Below are 20,914 nucleotides of genomic sequence, written 5' to 3' on the forward strand. Positions count from 1 at the left end.
TTTTTACTTTATTTAAAGATCGTCAGATATTTATGCGTAGTTAAATTAGTTTAATATAATACTTGTATATATTTATCCTTAGTTTGTGTGTTTTGCTTTTCTTCTTTCTCCTCTTCCAAGGGCGTGGAAACCACTCTTGATAGTTGTAACAGATCTACGTTAAAAAAAAAAATGGGAAATAAATTGAAGAAAATTATAAATAAAATAAAAATGCATAAAATATCTACAAATAAAAAAAGAGTAATAACCTTTTTGCTCCACAAGCGTTACAATGTTGATGAAAAAGTCTCGTTCTACTATCTTTTTCCATAGCAGTATTTGGGCTTTTACACATTTGACAAGTAACATATTCTGTTATATATTTTCTTAACAATGCTTCGATATGTTTAGGTCCATATTTTCCTTTTAAAACTAATTGCCCTTCTCCTGCTATAGATCCTTCAGTTCCTAATTCTGCAAGGACAAAATGAAAAACGTGTTCTTCATTCCTGTTCATAATTGTACATATATCTTTAAAATTAATCCATGCTACTTTTTTTGAACCAACTCTAACAACTTGTGGTGGTTTTATTGTATATTTTTTTGATATGCATAAATCTATATTATGTTTATTAACTAAATCTTGAATTCTATGTAATAATTCTTCATATGGATATACTGCACCTTTTTCAAATACTTTTCCTGTACCATCAATAATAACTTCGACTTTGTTTACAACTTCCTTTTTTTTTTTTTTTTTTTTTTTTTCACCAAAATCAAATAATTGTGTTCCTTCATCATTTGCTTTGTCAACATCAACAAAGGCTTTGCTGGCGTCTTCAATTTTTTCTTCTACTTTTTCTTCAACTTTATCTTCTATTTTTTCTTCCATTTTTTCTTCCATTTTTATATATTTTTTATTATTATATATCTAATTAAATTATCCTGTTTCTTTCTCTGTACAATTCCTTTTATATTGATTCTCTTTTGGTAACTATATATATTTTTTATTTATTTAGAACTTTTTTTAATTTAAAAGTAAAATTATCTTGGCTCATCCAAATATTTTCTATATAAAACTTCTTTTTATTTTTCGATTTATAATAAATGAAAAATAATAAACTTTATAAAAACTTATTATTTTATAATATTCTTAACTATAGGAATAAGATTGATTATACATATGTATGTATATATATATATAAACATATAATTTAGGGTTGTTCAGATATTTATATCATTTTTTTTTTTTAAAACTTTTATATATTCACAGTAGGGGCTTTGTTGTGTGTTTTATAGGTATACAATTTAATTGTTATATTTTTTTATCTTTAAATAGAAATGTTCTTTTAAAAAATATATATATATGGAACAATAATAAAGCTAACAAGCATGGAGATATAGCTATAAAATGTTCTACATATGAATATCCAGATAGTAATATATGTATGCATAATAATTTATACTGTTTTCACTTGTTTAGTACAAACTTTTAAATATATGCATAATATTTATTTGTAAAACTATAAAAAATGCTTTAAAAATATAAGAAAAATAGCAATAGATAAGCAAAAAAGGTGTAATAAAAAATGAGAAATAGTTAAATTATAAAAATAAATGAGATGATATATATTATTATATAATATATTGATAATTATATCACAAATAAATAATAATAGTTAATGTGCGCAAAAAAGCGAAACTGCTAATTTTAATATTTAAAAAATTAATATAACGATCATATATAAAAATGCCTAAGAAAAACCAAGATTTATTTATGTAGGTAAATATATATATAATAATAATAATAATAATAACTTGGGATTATATATATAATACTAATAATTGTAGTAGGCTTAAAAATAAATAAAACCAAAGAAAAAATTGTTTTGAGGTGTTAACATATAATTTATTATATTTTAACAATTTTAATAAACAAAAAATCGCGGTTAATTTTACTTATTTTTTTTTATAATACCATATTTTTAAAAGATATAAATATTAAGGGGCAAACAAATAAAAACTATAATGCGTATATATGTCACTATATATAATTTTAATACTACGGGGAACATATATGAAAATATATATTACCCATTTCACACGGTTTAAAATATTACATATATTACTGTTTCATATTTGTGATGACCAAATTTAAGAAATATTTTTTCAACCTATTTAATTTTATTTATTATTTTTTTTTTTTCTCAATTTTATTCTATATTTCAATAGAAAATTTCGAATTTATATTACATATTTTTCTCTTGTATTATGCTGTATATATATATATATACATGCCCTATATATGTTTCCCATTAGTGTTATTTTGCATTAGTATATGCCATTTTGTATGTATATAGTATTTCCATATTTATTATCTCACTTTACTGTTAAACTTATATTCGTTTTTTTTATTATTTTTTTCTCTATATATATTTATTTATATGTATAAATATTTATATAAGGACATCATTAAACTATACCATCCCATGTTCCCTTAATTGTGCAAAACTAAAATAAAATTTTTTAAAATTTGTTAACAGAATTAATAAATTAAAAATGATTTATAATCACCATTTTATTGGTATTTTTTTTTTGGTTTTGTTTTTTTTTAAAGTATATAATTGTCTTTATGTAACTGATGGTAGCGCAATAATTTTAGAAAATACTGGGACAAAATACAAGTAATAACTTTAGTTTGTAGATATGTGCAAACAAAAAATACATAAAAAATTTATGCATTAAAAATAAAATAAAGTATCTTCTCCACATTTGTTATCTTTCTTTTTTTTTAAAGACTTTTTTCAACGGATATGAAATGGGGAACAGGTTCCGGAAATCAGATAGTGGTAATCTATTAAGACCATATATATATATATTTATGTTAAACAAAAATAGTAGCACATATTTATAAGGTCAATAATTTATGATGGTATTGAATTTGACATATAAAGAGTTTTCTTAAATTTAAAACGAATTTTCTTAAATTTTAAAACGAATTTTCTCTTTTTTTGTTACATAACAAAAATAACATTTATACTACATTCTTATTTATACTACATTCTTATTTATACTACATTCTTATTTATACTACATTCTTATTTATACTACATTCCTATTCATACTACATTCCTATTCATACTACATTCCTATTCATACTACATTCCTATTCATACTACATTCCTACTTATACTACATCCCTATTCACATACACATTTGAATTTCCATTGACAGACTACTATAACTAGTAATAAAAATGATGAAGAATTATTATGGATTGTTAACCTTTATGAAGGTATAAATAAATTGTAAAATATTTTAACATTTTTTATAAGTTCATATATCAAAAATTATATTAATGAATTTATTTCTATGATTTTGTTCTTCTAAAATTCCTTTTTATATATCATATATCATTTAGTTTAATTGTCTTTATTTTATTTTATTTTATTTCAGAAGGTAAAAGTATGATGGGGAATAAAATACAATGTGATGAAATTGTAACACTAAAGCATGTTAAGTCAAATGGCTATTTAATAGGTTCTCAACATTATTCTATATTATCTAACAATTTTGAAGTAAAAAAAAAAAAAAAAAAAAAAAATTTCAACAAACATTAATAGATATATACAATAAATAAATATTCCCATACTAATGGAGATTTTCCAATTTTTTATATGTCTCATAATTTAAAAATATCAATTTAATATATATTTATTTTTTTTAGTTAAGTATTGATAAAGATAATTCATTCGGAAGATTTCAAGTTATTTGTGAAAATAAAAAAGGTGGCTCCTACTGGATGTTGGGTGAAAATGTTTATTTGAAAAGTTTGAATCAGAATGGATACTTATCTACCAGCAAAAAATACGAGTAACCATGCATTTGCATACACATGGGCACATATGAATACACATGCATGCGTATGAATATATGACTCTCTTTATGTAATCCTATATATTTTATTTCCCTTTTGACAAATATAGGTTTAATCAGTATAATTGCCACAACTGCCCAATCTTATATCACTTAGAAACATGCATTACAAAAAGTAGCTATCAAAAGAATGAATATAAATGGATAGCTAAATCGGTAAAGAACTGTTTATACATGTGCAAAGACAAATATGGAATTGTGCAATTGTACGATTATGCAAATGTGCAATTATTTTTTAATTTTTTTTTTTATTTTTTTTTTGCTCGATAGGGGGTCATTATTAGCGCCTTTGGAGAAGAAAAATCCAACAAATATAATGATGATGACGAACTTTAAAGGTGCAAACCTATTTAGATATAATTTTTTTTTATAACTCATATTCGCATATGTGTATATGCCTCTTTTTTTGTATTTCCAAACTTAACAAATAAACTATTTTTTTTTAATTAAAATGATAAATTTTGCAAACAAAAAAATGAAAATAAAACAAAGGATATAACAAAACAATAAACGGAAAAAATAATAAAATTCTCATAATAATAAAATTCTCATAATAATAAAACTCTATGATAAAATTTTCATGATAAAATTCTCATGATAAAACTTTCAGGATGATATATATTTGCCTAGTTATCTGTTGGGGTTTATTATTTTTCCAACATTTGAGTAGCCTGGTTTCTTTGCATTTGTAACTCTTGTTTCCTTCTGTCTATATTTCTAAAATAATTTTGTATCCAATTATTTCTTGACTTATAATAATTAAATTGATATATATTATTTAAGTATCTTAATTTTTCTCTAAAATAATATCTTGAATTTCCACAAATATATGGATACCATTCTATTAAATTATCTTTATTAATTCGATTTTGATTTAAATATAATCTCATATTATGTGATAAAGATCTTGGAACATTTCCTCTTATAAATATTTTATGATAAAATTCTTGAATATTCATTTGTTTAATTGTATAAGTGAATGTATTTCGATAACTTTTTACTAACCCAAAATGTCCTAAAGCATGATATTTAATATATTTCATAGGAGTATTATAATGTATTTGTACATTATCAATATATAATCTTGATATATCTCCATTAAAATTATTTATAATTTTATTTTTTGAATCTAATAATGAATTAAGTATATTATTTATTCGTATTTGTGGTATAGATTCTAAAAATATAATTGCATCTTCTAAATGTAAACCTTTTATTAATCTACCAAAATTATTTAAATTTCTCAAACTTATTTTTAATTGATATACTTTAAATGTCCAATATATATCATCTTTTCGATTTTTTATTTTTTCTTCTTTTTCATTATATATTTTAGGTTTTATTCCTTTTCTTATATATCTTTTTTCATTATATCTATGTATAATTCTTCTTCTCCATTCCCAAAACCCTTTTTTTCTATAATAAGGATTTCTTAATTGTACATTTGTATTTATATTTCTTTTATTTATTAAGTTAATATTATTTCCACTTCCTTTAATTAAATTTATTAACATTGTTAAATCTCAAATTTTATGTATAATTATTATTTTTTTTTCAAATTTATTATAATCAATATTTTATCATAAAACTTGTGTATAAAAATAATTCTTTTATTAGTGAATTATAGAAAAAGAAATGTGTATATAGAAATCTTTTATATTTATAACAATTTGTAAACTTTAACTTTTATCAATTATTTTATAAATAATATGATTCACATCTTTATTGTCATTCTATATGAATTTCACACTTTCTATTTTATTAACTGATTCTCTTTTCGTTTCTCTCCTTTGTTTAATATAAATTCATTTATTTCCCTCTTCACATTATACTTATAGTTTCCTTTTTTTTGGGGTGGAAGATAGAATTTGTTTTTATCTCTAAAAGAGTTTCATAAAGTGTAATGTGAAAAAGAAAGAAATGTTTATTTACATTTATGTATACATATTGGGTAATATTGTATCTATGGATATTGATTTTGTGAATAATTCAAAAGAGAAAAGAAAAAAAAAAAAAAAAAAAAAAAAACTTCATACTACAATATATATTATAATTTGACGGAATACAATAAGTACCTATTCAATTATTATACACATTATTTTTTTCTTTCTTTTAAATAAAAAATTATATTTCATCTATCTCAAATAAAAGGGTTTGTTTAAAATTGGCATATAAACAATAAGCATTATATTAATATGTTTTTTAGGGAAATAATTAAATTGCTATTTCATGAAAATTTACATATTTTTATAAAAAAAATTATGCACTCTACATAAAATAAAGATACAATTTATATATTCAAAGTAAAAAAAAAAAAAAAAAAAAAAAAAAATAGAAACTAATAAAATATGTATAATTCAAGGGGTGAAAATATCCATTTTTGGAGAGTTAACAAAATTATGACAATTCATAATTACCCTATTAATATACATAAAACAAGAATTATATTATTTTTTTTAACATTTTTTTGTATGCTGTTATTTTTATTCATTTTTGACTATAAATATTGAGATCATATTATTAAAAATATTTAGTACAGTAAAGGATAGTTTAATCAAGTAATTAGTTTAGAAATAAAAACAAATTTAATGACTATATTGTAATAAAAAATAATTTACAAAGATTAGTGTATACTAACTAGTGGTATATAATTAGACACACTATTTTATAATGGATCTAAAAAGTGCTGGAAATGTTTGGGATGCTTTGAACGATCTATACAAAAATGATAAACAGGTTTAAACAAAATATAGAGAAATAACAACAAATGACTTTGCAATATATTATGTAATTTTTCAAATAAATCATTTATAAATATTTTATGTCTTTTTTTTTATAGTTATATGATAAGTTCATGAAAAAACATCTAAATGAAATAAATGATTCTAAGCCTATAAAACCAAAATATTGTTTTTGTATTTGTACAAATGTAGAAAAAGTTTCTATAAAGACTTCAATAAATGAATATAAAGAAAAGGTATGTGATTATTTTATTTATATATATCATACAAAAAAAATAAAATCACCAATTCTTTCCACTGATTTTATTGAAAATGTAAATAACTTAAATTTTGATAACATATATATAAGTACATCAAAAGTTAAAGGTGAATCATCTAAAGATATGTATGCAGAAGCTGTTATACATACAAATATTTATAAAAATATGAATAACATAAATTTTAAAAATAAAATTATAACTCGAATATTGGAAATTATATATAACTCTGAAAGGGCTATTAGAAATGATATAGTTATAAATACAAATTCATTTCATTTTATTGATTTAAATTATATTCCAAAAACTACACATTATTTAAATACGAAATATTTTGATAATGATATGTTAAATGAACAACCACATACAAATATAGATGAAACTGATATTAAATTTTTAAATATTTTAAATGAAAAAAACAAAAAAAATAATAATAAGGAACAAGAAAAAGAAAAAGATCAAATATTAATACATGATTCATCTAATGATATTTTAAAAGATATACATCCAATCAAAACTGTCAAAAATACTCAAATTAATAAAGTCGATAAAACGAAAATACCAAAAGAAGTCAAGTCATATCAATATACAATCATTGATAGGTATCTTCCTCTATTTGTATCAATTTTAACTTTTATAAATTTCCATTTCTCTTTATATTCCAACACAGAAATTTATTATATAAAAAAAGAACTAAAAATAAGTTATTAATATATGCATATTCATTTTCTAACAATTGAAATAGGTTCCTTCATATCATCATGACATTTAATAACATATCCTACACAAATCTGGAAACATTAAAAGATGGGAATAATATCTATGTATATGTTTCGAATAAGTACTGCTAATCATAAAAGATAACTACTTAGATATAGCAAAAAATAATTTTCATTTTATTTTATTGCATTTCATAATATATATCACATAATTGTTTTCGTTTTTTGCCTTTTTTAAACAGATCCGACGAATGTATGGCCCTACATTTCAAAGAAAAATTAAGTGATAATGTAAGACAAAAATGTGGAAAAATGGGTTTATTTGTGATGCTATGTGTGGTGTTATATGCATATCTTTATATAATAACATACAGTTCATACATTCACGTAAAAAATGTGACTCCTTCTTATCTAACCAGATTAAAGCATATTTCAATGAGGCCTTGTTAAAACTAACCATAAGTATAGAATTGCTATATTGAATTAAGATATATAAACATATTAGATACTCATAATAAATGTGGATAAACCATTATTCAGTTAAATTAATTTTTTTGTGTACGCACATATGTACATGTTTACGTTTCATTTCTTTATATAATGTTACAATTTTACTTTCATTCGATTTTATTATTATTTATTTTTGTGCTTATTCTTTTGGAGTTAGTCATATTATGCATTTTTCTTTGATCTAACAAATTTGTTTCTATAGACATATTCTCCTATTTCAAAACACATTATATTTCTTTTTGTGCAAAAAAATGAGATATATAATTGATGAATAATACAAAAATAATATCAATTCAATTTCATATTTTAGCACATTAATTGAAACAAAAAAATATTTAATTGTAAATTAGGTTTTTTTAAAAATGCATGAAGCTAAGTAACGAAAGGTGCAAAAAAATATAAATGAATAAAAAATAAATAAATGTAAATTCTTTGTTCAAAATTAAGAAAAATTTTAGAAATATGCGAAAATTATAAAAGTTGTTTGATAAATTTAACATTTTGTTAATAAGCAAATAAAGTTGGTGAATGAAATAAGATCATGGGGGAGAAGTGAGGAAATAAAATAATAATAATAATAATAGTAGTAGTAGTAGTAATAGCATAAATAACAGAAAGTAAAACCGAAACTGTAGCGAAAATAGTGGCGAGTAATAAATAAAACGAAATTGAGCATGTAAAATATATATTAGTCAAAGGATGTTGAGATAAAGCAAATATTTATTAATTTGGCCAAAAAAAAAACGTAAAAATACTTGTTTAAAAGCTTTTAACTTATCAATTTTTTAATTTTTTTTATAATCTCTCATAATATAAATAAATAAATTTTTGTCTTTCATCACTTCAAATTTTATAGGTATACAATTACCACTATCATCTAAATGTAACGCCAAACAACAATTGCCACTAATTAAATTTGCTTGTGTTTCTACTCTTTTTAATTGTTCTTCTCCATACAATAATGATCGAATGTCACTGAAATTAATCATTCGTACCTGTAAATTATAGTGAATGAATAATATTGTTGTTTTATATGTGTCTCTATATGTGTGTAAAATTTCAATCTCGAATTTATGATATGTAATAAACATAAAATTTAAAGAAAATTGTAAACATAAAAATGTAACAAAATATGAATATCCTCATATTATCTACTAATATACTACCTTTTGGTGGCAGGATATACATAAAGTTTTTTCAGTGAAATTTGCTTGTAAATTACAAGGTAATTTGGTTCCATCCTAAAAAAAAAAAAATTAAAATAATATCATAACAAAGGTATATAAATATGCATAACCCACAATATGTTATCATTATTCTGTTGTATAAAAATATTTAAATTTTGACAAAAATATAGATATTTTTTATTCTATATATATTAAGAAAAACTCAAAATTGTAACGTATGCATTAATGATAAATATAATGTATTTACTTGTAGCAGAACAACTATTTGGATGTTATTTTTTAGTCGGTTTTTAAATTCGTTTATCTCAGCATTTGAAAATGCTAATAAAAAAAAATAAACATAGAAAATATTTTATGAATGCTCACGTATATATATATATTTGCACACATATATGAATCAATGGGTCAATGCATATAGATATATGTTGTACATAGTATACATATTTTAACTATTTCAAAACACAAAATATGCAAAATCAGCTATTTTAGAATACAGAACGAACACGTTTATTATACATAAAAAAAAAATTGTATTCTTATTATTACTTTCTAATATTTCATCATCGTTTACGTATTTTTTAGTTTCATCTATTGAACAACAGGATACAATATTCCCCATTTTGTCGTTATCTGATTATCTTTTTTTATTATATAAAAATTTATGTAGAAATAATTATATGCTTATTTATACTGTTTATATAGTAAAAGCTGCTATATATAATGTCTTAAGAGTATATATTCTGTCTATATATCTATGTATACATTTATTTGCTTAATTTATTCTCTAATTTGATCTTTAATTTACTTTACAAATTAATCATTAATTTGCTTGTTAAATTTATGTTAATTATTTATACAAACACACACACACACACTTATACATATATATATAAACATACACACTGCTTTGTTTTCTGTAAATATTTTTGTGTAATAAAATGTGTGTAGTATATATATAATAATGCAAAATGATAATTATATGTTTTTTAACATTTATATTTAAATTAGAAATATATCCAATATTATATAAAATTAAAAATTTTAATAGAAACATGAATAGCTTTATATATCATGTTATGCTAATGTATCATATATTTCTTAAATACGCCATATATAATTTAATGGAATGGAAAAAATTTTTTTTTGGGTATTTCATTTTAAGCATGTTTCGCAATATAATATGAAATAGCTTTTAGCTTATTCTTCTTATTTTTTTTTTTTTTTATAATTTTTTCTTTCTTATTTACGCAATAAAATAGCAGGAAAAAAAAGCCATATTAAATTTTTATTTATTTGTCCACTATATGTATTAGGAAATTTATTCCCTGTTCATATTTTTTTTATCATTTCAAAAAAAAAAAAAAATATAACTATTTTTTAGCATTCAATGGCTATTTATTAATTTGTTTTTTTATTTATTAATATATTATATACACACTCTTAAAATTTTTTAAAGTAAAAAAAGCTTGATGTTACTACATTTTAGTATAAATGACATTGGCGATTTGGGGATAAAATTCTATTTTAAATTGCTCTATAATATTATTAAATACACGGGAATTATATATAAATGAAGAGAAATAAAAATAGAATTCCTTTTTTTTTCATTTTTAAAATGTGTGTAAAATATATTCACCTTTGTGCAAAAGAAAAAAGCACGAAATACCCTAGGAATAATCTTTATTATTTAAAAGACAGAATTAAAATTTAAATTTCATTCATGGGAAAAAATGCTATAAAAGTATAAGTATCATATGAGCATACAACTATTTTTACATTGCTTTATTTTAACATATATAACTAATATTTATTTAATTAATTTGCTTGGTATATATGCATATAAATATATTTACTTATTTATTCCTTTCTAAAATAACTTATTTAATGAAAATGTAGCATGTATATGCACTTACATACTTTCTATATTAAAAAAATATACATATACCTTATTTTATTTTGTCCTCATTTTTCATTATACTTGAAAAATATATGTGATACAAAAAATTAAGTAATCATGTTCAAAATTGACTATAATTATTTTTTTTAAATAACTTTATTTTTTTCTTGTTCTTTATGAGGGAATATATATAATTTTGTTTATATTATCACAAAAATGGTAATACTACATAATTATTATATATAATACATGCATATATTTGTGTGAATATACTCATGTAGATTCAATAATAATTACAACGAAAATTTTATGTTTAACCTTTCATTTAATCCAAATTTTATTTTATATGCTAAAATACGCCTTTTGGAAATATATTATTTCAACAAGCTCTTCCTTTAGACAATATCATAAACACGATATTTCGACTTTGAAAAAATACTATATTCTTAGATTTAAGCATTACATTATTGTAATGTAGTCGAAAAATAAATAAGTATAGTATCTATGCATATAACTTAGAACATGAAGATGTAGATATATCTATTTTAACATAACTGTATTGGAAAGGCAATTGAATAATAGATAACATATAAACGTAATTTATTTTCTTCATCGATTTAATGAAGCTAAACATTTTTTTAAATATTTATTCATTGAGTTTGTTTAATTTGAAATGTTCATATATAAGGATATTTATAACCAAACAATTTTTTGTTGTGAAAAGAAAATGAAATTTAAGAAAGTTATTAAAAAATAAAACAAGATTAAAAATATGGAAAATTCACTGAATTATATAAAATTAAAAGCAAAATTGAAAAATAAAACAAATATAAGACATATATGCATATACAACATGGTTCATTATTTTTTTACTCAAATTACATATTATATATTTTTCATAATTAAGCACTAATTTGTAAAAAAAATATATATGATTTACATGTGTATGCATAAAAAACTAAAGAGGGTTTTTATGATGGATCTTTATTTATATCAACGCACGAAACAAATAATATAAAATAAATTCTATAAAAGTCGAAATAATTACACAGATAAATATTAAATTTTTCTTGGTATATTTCAATAAATTTAATAATCATTATATTTATATACTTTTTTTCTTCTACATATTTTTCATCGTTCTCTAAAATAACATCCTCATAAATTTTTTTGTAATCTATGTCACCTTCTTGATCATTGATTATTTCTTTATCATACCTGCGATGAGAAACGGAAGTAAAAAATGTGGAACAAGACATTACAACATGTATATATACTGAGACATATTTTGTATGGGTTATTATATTCATAAACACCTTTATTATTTCAATGCATCAATTTCTTCGTATTTTCTTTTAACTTACTTGTAAAAGAGATTAAAGATGTAGAGCATGGATTCCATTGGGTTGTTGTAAAAAAAGACAGAAAGAAGCATTAAAAAAATAAAATATGTTTTAGATATATTTTTGAATGATATTTCATTAAAATAAGTGTTTTTGTACATTTGAAAAAGGTCTTGATCTTTGAATATAATATTAAAAGTGTTAAGAATAAACTCAGACCCATAGTTGTTGTAAAAAATTATAAATATCAAAGGCTTGATAAGCTTATAATTTGCATGAGAATATATTAAAAATATTTCAATTCTTTTATTAAAAGATATAAATGGTAATAAATAAGAATAGAAAAGTTTTAAATATATAGGGTCATAACAAGATTTTGTAAGTAAAGATTTTGCAACATTTTCAATTACATGTATATTGTATATTATATCATTATATGTGTTTTTGTTAATATTTTGTACATCTTCACTATTAAAACACTTATCATTTTTTTCTTCCTTTTTACCAAAGGAATTATCATAATCTTTTTTTTCACAGATATTATTGATATGAGAATCAATTCCATCTTTTATATCCCAATTATTTGTTGGTGCTTGTTCATTTAATTTTTTGATTTCTTCTTTTGGCACATTTTCCAATAAAGATGAAGTATCATAATTCATTTTAATTTGTTTACTTTTTATTTTCAATTTATTAAGGATATTATTATCATGAAAATCACTAATTGATGGAAGGCTTGAAATATCATTCTCTGTATTATTTATATATAATTTCATGAAATTGTCTAAATAAATATGTTTATCATTATCCAAAGAACTGTTATAAAACTCGAGGATATTTGGTTCTGGATCTATGTAAGTATCACCTTTTTCTGAACCTTTGTTACTATTGCTACATAATGAATATATATCATCATTATCAAATTGATTTATATCATTTAATTCACCAATATTTTCCTTATTTTCATTTATTTCTGTCCCATATTTCACTTTTTTTTCACTTAGTATATCCATCTTATTTTCATTTTTCATAACATTCTCATTATTAATATTTTTTGAAATATCTACATATTTTAAGTTACTTGCTTTACCCAATTTATTTGATATAATAAACTTACCCCCCTGTCCATCTTCCTTTATTCCTACACGAATTGAGTTATCATCAAAAAAATACTTTTTGTAATATGAATGGATATATAATAAAAGAAGTTTCAATTTAATTTCATAAAAATAATAATATGGGAAATCTAAAGATAATAATTGATCTATTAATATTACAACCTTCATAACATTTTTTATATTAATTAAAACGTATATATCTAAATATATACTATGTAGTGGGTAATTTATTTGAGAACATTGAGATATTAAATCTTTAAAATTTTTTTCTGTTGATTTAGGGAATGTATATTTTAGTATTTTCCAAAAATTCTGCATAATTTCTTCATCATTTTCATTATATAAAACAATTTTTTTTTTTTTTTTTTCATTTTTTAATTTTTTTTTATAACTTCTGTCTCCTTTCCGTTTGTTATCCATTGTCATATAATTTTTATTGTTCATCTCAATTTTGCCATCCACTTCATCATATATAATATTTCGAGCCAGGATCATAAAATCATTTATATGAAAATATAGATAATCAGATAAAGTACATATGCAATGTTTTGGTACAAATATATTTTTATTGTTTTCTATTCCATCTAAATCATTATTTGACAATAATAAATTATAAATATATAGAGAGAATTTAGAATAATACATTTTAACATTGCTTTGTAAAAATAGCAAAACACTTAAATGCAAATCGCTATGATAAAATTTTTGTCCACCTTTATAAAAAAATAAATGTATTAAATTTAGGATTCTTTTAATATATAAAACTTTTGTAGATAATCCGGATAAAACAATAAATAATAATTTACCTGCATTTGTATAAGACTCTAAATTGTTATCTAATAATAATTCTAAAATTGTGGATTCTATATTTACATAATAGGAAAAGTCTACTTTTTTTGCCCCTGCGTCATTAGGGCCCATATATATTTCTATAAAATTTTTTTTTTTACTACATTTTTCTCTTTTTACCCTCGGCATTTTTTCATACAAGTTGGCGAAATTAATAAAATGTCTATATTTTAATTTAGCGCAAAGTCTACACACTTAATAATTAATGTGTATATTATATCTAATGTAACATTATTTTGTTATCATATTAATAATAATGATAATTGCGCTTTTAAATACTGTTTGGTTATGATCCAATCAAAATGTAAAAAATATGCACATGTATATATGTGTGCATTTTATTATACATTTTAACTCATAAAATTTTTTATATATTATTTGTTTTGAATAATTTCAAGGCATTTTTTATATTTTTACAATGGCTTCGAATAAAAAAAAAAAAGGTATAAAATAGATTAAACAAAATAATCGTAAACGAATTCAATAATACATAATTATGCTCATTCTATATTGTATATCCTTGCTTGCTTTTTTAGGTAATTTTATTTTTTTTTGTAACATGAGTCTATAATACAAATAAAACTGGTTACACAAATGATAATAAAAAACAAAAATAATTTTAAAAAATTAGATAGCACACGTAAATATATGCTACAATATGTGCTACAATATGTGCTACAATATATGCTACAATATATGCTATAATATATGCTACAATATATGCTATAATATATGCTATAATATATATATTAAATCGACAGTATAGTTAAATTTTGGGGATAGGGACTAAGTTATACTTGTTGATAATATTAAAAAAATTGTACATAAAAAATTAAATTCTGTATTTTAAAATTTGTTTAAATATAATATAAAAGTATTTATTTATTTTAACTATAATATATATCCCTTAACTGTTATACGAAGTTTATGCATTTCCATTTATTCACAATTTGTTGATATATATTTAATAACATATTTATAAAGATTCAATGCTCTCTTTCCGTATTCGCTTAAATATATCCAAATGTATATTATGTGTATATTAAATTCAATAGATTGTTTTTTTTTTTTTTTTTTTTTTTTTATGCAAATTTATTTTTTATTAAAACGCTTATGAATAAATTTCGTCAAAATCAATGACTTTTATTATTTAAACACAACTTTAGTAAAAGGGGGAAGAATAAAAAAAAAAATAAAAAAATAAAGTTTGATTTTAATAATATTTTATAATAATATTTGGCCAATGTAATTATTGATGTGAAAAAAAGGCATAGTTTTATTATCATAACAACAAATTATTTATTAAAGAAATATTTACTGGCTTAATAGTAGAATTAGCTTATTTTGTGTACCAAAAATATAGAAGGTAGAATGTTTTTTTAATTTTTTTATTTAATATGGATTTTAACTCGAGAAAGAAGAAAAATAAAAACAACTATGATTTATATAATGAAAATATAAATATTTATTTAGAAGAAAATGATAATTACATCCTAGATTTAGAAAGCAAAGTTCAGACCTTAAAATTGGTAAATAAACTTATTTTTATATTTATCACCAATTTTTACATATATATGCATATTGCATATACCTTAAAATTTTAAACTAACACCTGTTTTAATTACATAATTGCAAGAACACTATTTTATAGTTACTAATGTTTTCAAAATAATTTTTCCTTTTTTTTAGATTGGATCAAACATGAGAGATGAAGTCAAAACGTCTAATTCGCTTTTACACAATTTGGTAAAATGATATGCAACTAAAATTTTAGTACATATTTATTTAGTCTTTTTTTATTATATTTATATATGATCATATAAGTTGCTCATTTTTTTTGTGACTATTTTATTTTAGTCGGATCAAATGGATAATGTCAATAGAAAGTTGACAGGTGTTTATAGAAATGTTAAAAATATCATAAAAAGAAAGGTAAGGGAATAATGTAAAAATAACAAAAAAAAAAAAAAAAAAAACCATATTAAAGAACAAATGCATATAAACCACATTTAAACAAACCGAGGGTCCTTACATTCACAATTTTTGGAATTTTTTTTATAGGGGAATAAATATATGGTTTACCTTGTATTATTTTTTCTATTTTTGTTATTTTTAATGAACTATTTATACAGAAAAAGAAGATAAGCTTATGTAATGTATATGTATATATTTGTGTAATTATGCTTTACACATAAAGAAATATGTATATCATATAAATTTAATTTTTTTAAATAGTCTTTAATTTAAACATGTCCAAGCTGATAAATTTATTTTAATTTCATCATCGCCGTTATTATATGTATATATGCATATATTTTATTTTATTATTATTATTTATTTGTTGTGCTCTTTTATTAGTTACTCATTTTTTATGGTTAATTGTTTTATTAATTACCATTACATTGTTATTCTTTTTTGTTTTATATTTTTTTTATATCTTTCCTTTTTTGAGGTGTATTATTATTTTTTATTTTTTTGTAAACATTATTTTATACTGCCAAAAAAAATAACCCAGAGAAACATAAATTAATAAATGAATGAACAATAAGCGAAGAGTGTTAAGAATGATATGCGTGCATATCGCGCATTATGTGTATATTATATATATATATATATATTAATATATGTAATATTAAAAAATGAAAAAAAAACTAGTAAATTTGTAATTTTGGAAAATACAAATTTCAGTTTTTATAAAAAGTAAATTCGCATATTATATATATGTGTATATAATATAAAAATGCCATATCGTTAGTGTGTAATTAATAAGTACAAATAGCCCATATATTGGTCTCATTCCCCTTTTTTTTAAACCCAAAATGATTTAAAAAAAAATGTATATATTATAAACTGATTAATAGCTATATAAGTTAACAACTAGGTAGCTATTATACAAAAAATAAGCTAGCCATTATACAAAAAACAAGTTAGCCATTATACAAAAAACAAGCTAGCCATTACAGTATTAAATTTTCATTTCCACACACATAACGACGAATAAATGATTTGCATAAAATGTGGTTGGTGTAATTCCCAAATTTACACCATTTTTGACAAAAGGAACATAAAACTGAACGAATGTCATAACTGTAATAAAATATGTGATGAATATATAGAAAAAAATACTTTTATAATATTTATGAATATATTATTTTTAAGACCAGAAATATATAGACATATTATTTTCAATAGATTAAAATATAGTGATAAATTTATACATGTATTTTTTTTTAAAATAATAATAATATTTTTAATAATAAATGTATATTTACATCCTAAATTTGAAAATGATTATGAAAATAATAATAAATTTACAAATATATTTTTAATGAATACAGATTTAGATATATCTATTCAAAATACATTACCAAGTTATAATTGTTCTTCTTATACATTATTTACATATAAATATAATGAAAAACATAATTTATATGGTTTATATAATATTTTTCATAATTCAAATATATCAAACTTAGTTAATATATATAAAAACAATCTTTTAACTTGTATTTTTAACAACAAATTTAAAAATAAACATATATGTATACCAAATAAATATAATAAATACTCTAATCATGATGAATGGATTATAAATTTATTATTACATAATAATAAAAATAGACAATTTAATACTCATAATGGACATAAATACAAGGTTATTGGGAATGGCAAGATAGATGAAAAAAAAAAAAAAATAATCATAAAAAAACAAGAAAACGTTAATAATATTATAAATGCAAAACAAATTACTAGCGATATTAATATACCGAATACAAAAAGACAATATGGAATAACAGATTATCTCGAAAAAGGTATAAATTTTATTAAAAATAGAATAAAATATGAATCAATTTTTTATGTGAAAAAAAGGAAAACATTGCTAAAAAATAATCTTATAACCTTTAAAAATTTTGATGAATACACAAACTTGAACCAAACAATAAATGTGCTTATATATGATCATAATAAAGGATATAAAATAATTTTTGAGCATATTGAAAATAAAACATATGATATAATATCCTTTTTACGTAATATATTTTTTTATGAACCAAATTATACTCTCAAAAATAATTATTTAAAAAATGAAGAAAATGTCTACATACAAAATTATAGTAGCAATGATATTTGTGATAAAAAACAAAAATATGAATTTAATGTTTTTGAAAAAAAATGTTCAATGTGTTATGAATACGAAAATAGTGAATATAATATAAATGGCTTAGAACATATTTGCCCATATTTTTTAAAAAATATAAGTTTAGTTCTTGATAAAACTAAGATGGAAAAAAATATAAAGGATAAAAAAAATATGGATCAAAACAATTTTAGTGTTGAACAAATTAGTATGTATTCCAAAATTTTATACTCAAATTTAGACAACGAAAAATATATTTTAAAAATATGTAATTCATCATTCTCATTAAAAAAATTAAAATTTGTAACAATTAATTATTTAATATATTTTTTACTTTTATGTGCATTTACATACTTTTTTAAATTATATCAACAAAGAAAATATAAAATAAATATTACTATGGTTAAATATAATTATCTATTTATGCTTTTTATATTAAGTAATTATCCATTATTTATATATTTTATTTTAAAGATATTTAATTATAATTACATAAATATATATTTAAATATCTACACACTTGTTTGTAACATAATAGCTTATCATATATTTATATCAAATGATGGAAATTACATTTTTTATTCTATATTTTCTGTATTAGCTAGCTACTTATTAAAAACTTTATTTATGATTCAAATAATCCCTTATATTTAATAAAGATATCAATGTGTATTCAAATTATAGTACAATGAATTTTATTTCAAGGGCGAATAAACTCATAATTTTTTTTTTTTTTTAAATTACCTCCCTATACACATGTATATATATTAATTTTTTCTACACATTTTTTTTTGACAAAAATTATGTCCATTCTTACTTATTTGATGATACCAATTTTGTTTATTTCATATTACATGATATACTTTGTTTTTTATTTTTTACTTTAAAAAATTATATAAAAAACTTAAGCTTTTTTCGTATCTTTTAGTTATAAATTATTAAAATATATAAATATTATGTACATAAAAATGATAATTGAAATCAGTATATTCCTTTGTTGAAAAAAAAAAAAAAAATTCATAAGAATTATTTCATTTAAGTATTGAAATAGAAAAAAAACAAAAGTAATTTATAACAGAATTATACCCATGCTTTTGAAATAAAAAATATTCCAGGAAATACATATAAGTATATATATATATATGTGTACATTTACAAAGGCAAGACATATATTACATAACATATTGATCCTTTTGTGATGGATTTGTATAGTGATAATGTAAGTCATATACATCTTCACCTTCAATAATTTTGCTATATCCATTTTTATGTATATAAAAAACTCTTACTTTTCCACCTGAACCTCCATCTCTAAATGTAGCATGATAAATTGCATTTCTACCAAGTTCAACTGCTTGTTCAACTGATAAATTATAATCATAAGCGGAATCTAAAATAGAATAAGCATATGTACTACCACTACCACAACTAAATAAATTTCCTTCAACCTTTTTACCTTCATCATCAATATAAAACATATTAAAACCAGTATGATCATAACCACTTAATATTATTCCACAACATAAACCATATCCTTTGTATTGATATAAAATATTACTTAATATTGTACTAGCTGCTCTAACTGATATTTTTTCATTATTTCTTAATTCATATATTTTAATTATTTGACCTAAATATTTTTCCCAATAAAAACAATCAGCTGCTCCACCTGCCATTGTTCCTAATATGTATTTATTTATTTCAATAATTTTTTCTACATTTTGAGAAGATATAAAAGAACCCATAGAAGCTCTTGAATCCACTGCAACAATAATACCTTCCTTAAATTTAAATGCTAATGTTGTAGTACCCTTATGAAAATCAAACAATTTTTTATTTTCTGTTTTTGCATATTTTATGAAATCTCTTGGAACACTTATTGGGGCTACACAAAATTCAAGTTCATCAGTAGTGTTGACATTTTCTTCTTCATCGTTTATCAAATTATCAATTTGGTTCATAAAGTCAGTACTGTATTCCATCATTTTTGCTACACTTATATTATTATTATGTATTGGAATATGTGTATATGTTTAATATAATAAATCTAAAATTTTCACAAAGGAACTTTAAAAAAGTGTTAAGATTTTTTTTTTTTTTACTTTAACAAAAAACTGTAATTATTATATATATATATATCGTATTAAATATATATATTATACATAATTATAAATATTTTATTATTTTAATAGTTCTTAACCTTTTTTTTTCTTTTTGCATTAATTTAATTCTTATATTTC

The 20,914-nt window shown here is 20.7% G+C and overlaps 9 protein-coding genes across 9 annotated transcripts; 4 read left to right on the forward strand and 5 right to left on the reverse strand.

The window, feature by feature from the left end:
- Positions 1-78: 78 nt before the first annotated feature.
- Positions 79-883, reverse strand: PY17X_1212200 (eukaryotic translation initiation factor 2 subunit beta, putative; the record flags this gene model as incomplete). The annotated part of the gene is made up of 2 exons (XM_022956733.1): positions 79-154; positions 249-883. The coding sequence occupies 2 exons, from the start codon at positions 881-883 to the stop codon at positions 79-81; spliced, it is 711 nt and encodes a 236-aa protein (XP_022812591.1).
- A 1,655-nt stretch (positions 884-2,538) lies between these two features.
- Positions 2,539-4,251, forward strand: PY17X_1212300 (dolichyl-phosphate-mannose--protein mannosyltransferase, putative; the record flags this gene model as incomplete). Its single annotated transcript, XM_022956734.1, has 7 exons — positions 2,539-2,663; positions 2,777-2,828; positions 3,214-3,274; positions 3,436-3,557; positions 3,707-3,852; positions 3,966-4,071; positions 4,186-4,251. The coding sequence occupies 7 exons, from the start codon at positions 2,539-2,541 to the stop codon at positions 4,249-4,251; spliced, it is 678 nt and encodes a 225-aa protein (XP_022812592.1).
- A 311-nt stretch (positions 4,252-4,562) lies between these two features.
- PY17X_1212400 (50S ribosomal protein L22, mitochondrial, putative) lies at positions 4,563-5,429 on the reverse strand (the record flags this gene model as incomplete). The annotated part of the gene is made up of 1 exon (XM_022956735.1): positions 4,563-5,429. One exon carries the CDS (start codon positions 5,427-5,429, stop codon positions 4,563-4,565), a length of 867 nt encoding a protein of 288 aa, XP_022812593.1.
- Positions 5,430-6,585: 1,156 nt separating this feature from the next.
- PY17X_1212500 (conserved Plasmodium protein, unknown function) lies at positions 6,586-8,114 on the forward strand (the record flags this gene model as incomplete). Its single annotated transcript, XM_022956736.1, has 5 exons — positions 6,586-6,651; positions 6,755-7,515; positions 7,659-7,754; positions 7,875-7,923; positions 8,052-8,114. 5 exons carry the CDS (start codon positions 6,586-6,588, stop codon positions 8,112-8,114), a joined length of 1,035 nt encoding a protein of 344 aa, XP_022812594.1.
- Positions 8,115-8,927: 813 nt separating this feature from the next.
- On the reverse strand, positions 8,928-9,948 carry PY17X_1212600 (inner membrane complex sub-compartment protein 1; the record flags this gene model as incomplete). The annotated part of the gene is made up of 4 exons (XM_022956737.1): positions 8,928-9,137; positions 9,309-9,383; positions 9,577-9,650; positions 9,876-9,948. 4 exons carry the CDS (start codon positions 9,946-9,948, stop codon positions 8,928-8,930), a joined length of 432 nt encoding a protein of 143 aa, XP_022812595.1.
- A 2,249-nt stretch (positions 9,949-12,197) lies between these two features.
- On the reverse strand, positions 12,198-14,665 carry PY17X_1212700 (conserved Plasmodium protein, unknown function; the record flags this gene model as incomplete). Its single annotated transcript, XM_725539.1, has 2 exons — positions 12,198-12,444; positions 12,591-14,665. 2 exons carry the CDS (start codon positions 14,663-14,665, stop codon positions 12,198-12,200), a joined length of 2,322 nt encoding a protein of 773 aa, XP_730632.1.
- Positions 14,666-15,933: 1,268 nt separating this feature from the next.
- PY17X_1212800 (BET1-like protein, putative) lies at positions 15,934-16,681 on the forward strand (the record flags this gene model as incomplete). Its single annotated transcript, XM_022956738.1, has 4 exons — positions 15,934-16,065; positions 16,226-16,282; positions 16,394-16,468; positions 16,598-16,681. The coding sequence occupies 4 exons, from the start codon at positions 15,934-15,936 to the stop codon at positions 16,679-16,681; spliced, it is 348 nt and encodes a 115-aa protein (XP_022812596.1).
- Positions 16,682-17,537: 856 nt separating this feature from the next.
- PY17X_1212900 (protein ARV1, putative) lies at positions 17,538-19,328 on the forward strand (the record flags this gene model as incomplete). Its single annotated transcript, XM_022956740.1, has 1 exon — positions 17,538-19,328. One exon carries the CDS (start codon positions 17,538-17,540, stop codon positions 19,326-19,328), a length of 1,791 nt encoding a protein of 596 aa, XP_022812597.1.
- A 518-nt stretch (positions 19,329-19,846) lies between these two features.
- PY17X_1213000 (proteasome subunit beta type-5, putative) lies at positions 19,847-20,659 on the reverse strand (the record flags this gene model as incomplete). Its single annotated transcript, XM_722393.2, has 1 exon — positions 19,847-20,659. The coding sequence occupies one exon, from the start codon at positions 20,657-20,659 to the stop codon at positions 19,847-19,849; it is 813 nt and encodes a 270-aa protein (XP_727486.2).
- Positions 20,660-20,914: the final 255 nt, after the last annotated feature.

The sequence above is a fragment of the Plasmodium yoelii genome, assembly GCF_900002385.2.
Source record: "Plasmodium yoelii strain 17X genome assembly, chromosome: 12".
Taxonomy (NCBI): domain Eukaryota; phylum Apicomplexa; class Aconoidasida; order Haemosporida; family Plasmodiidae; genus Plasmodium; species Plasmodium yoelii.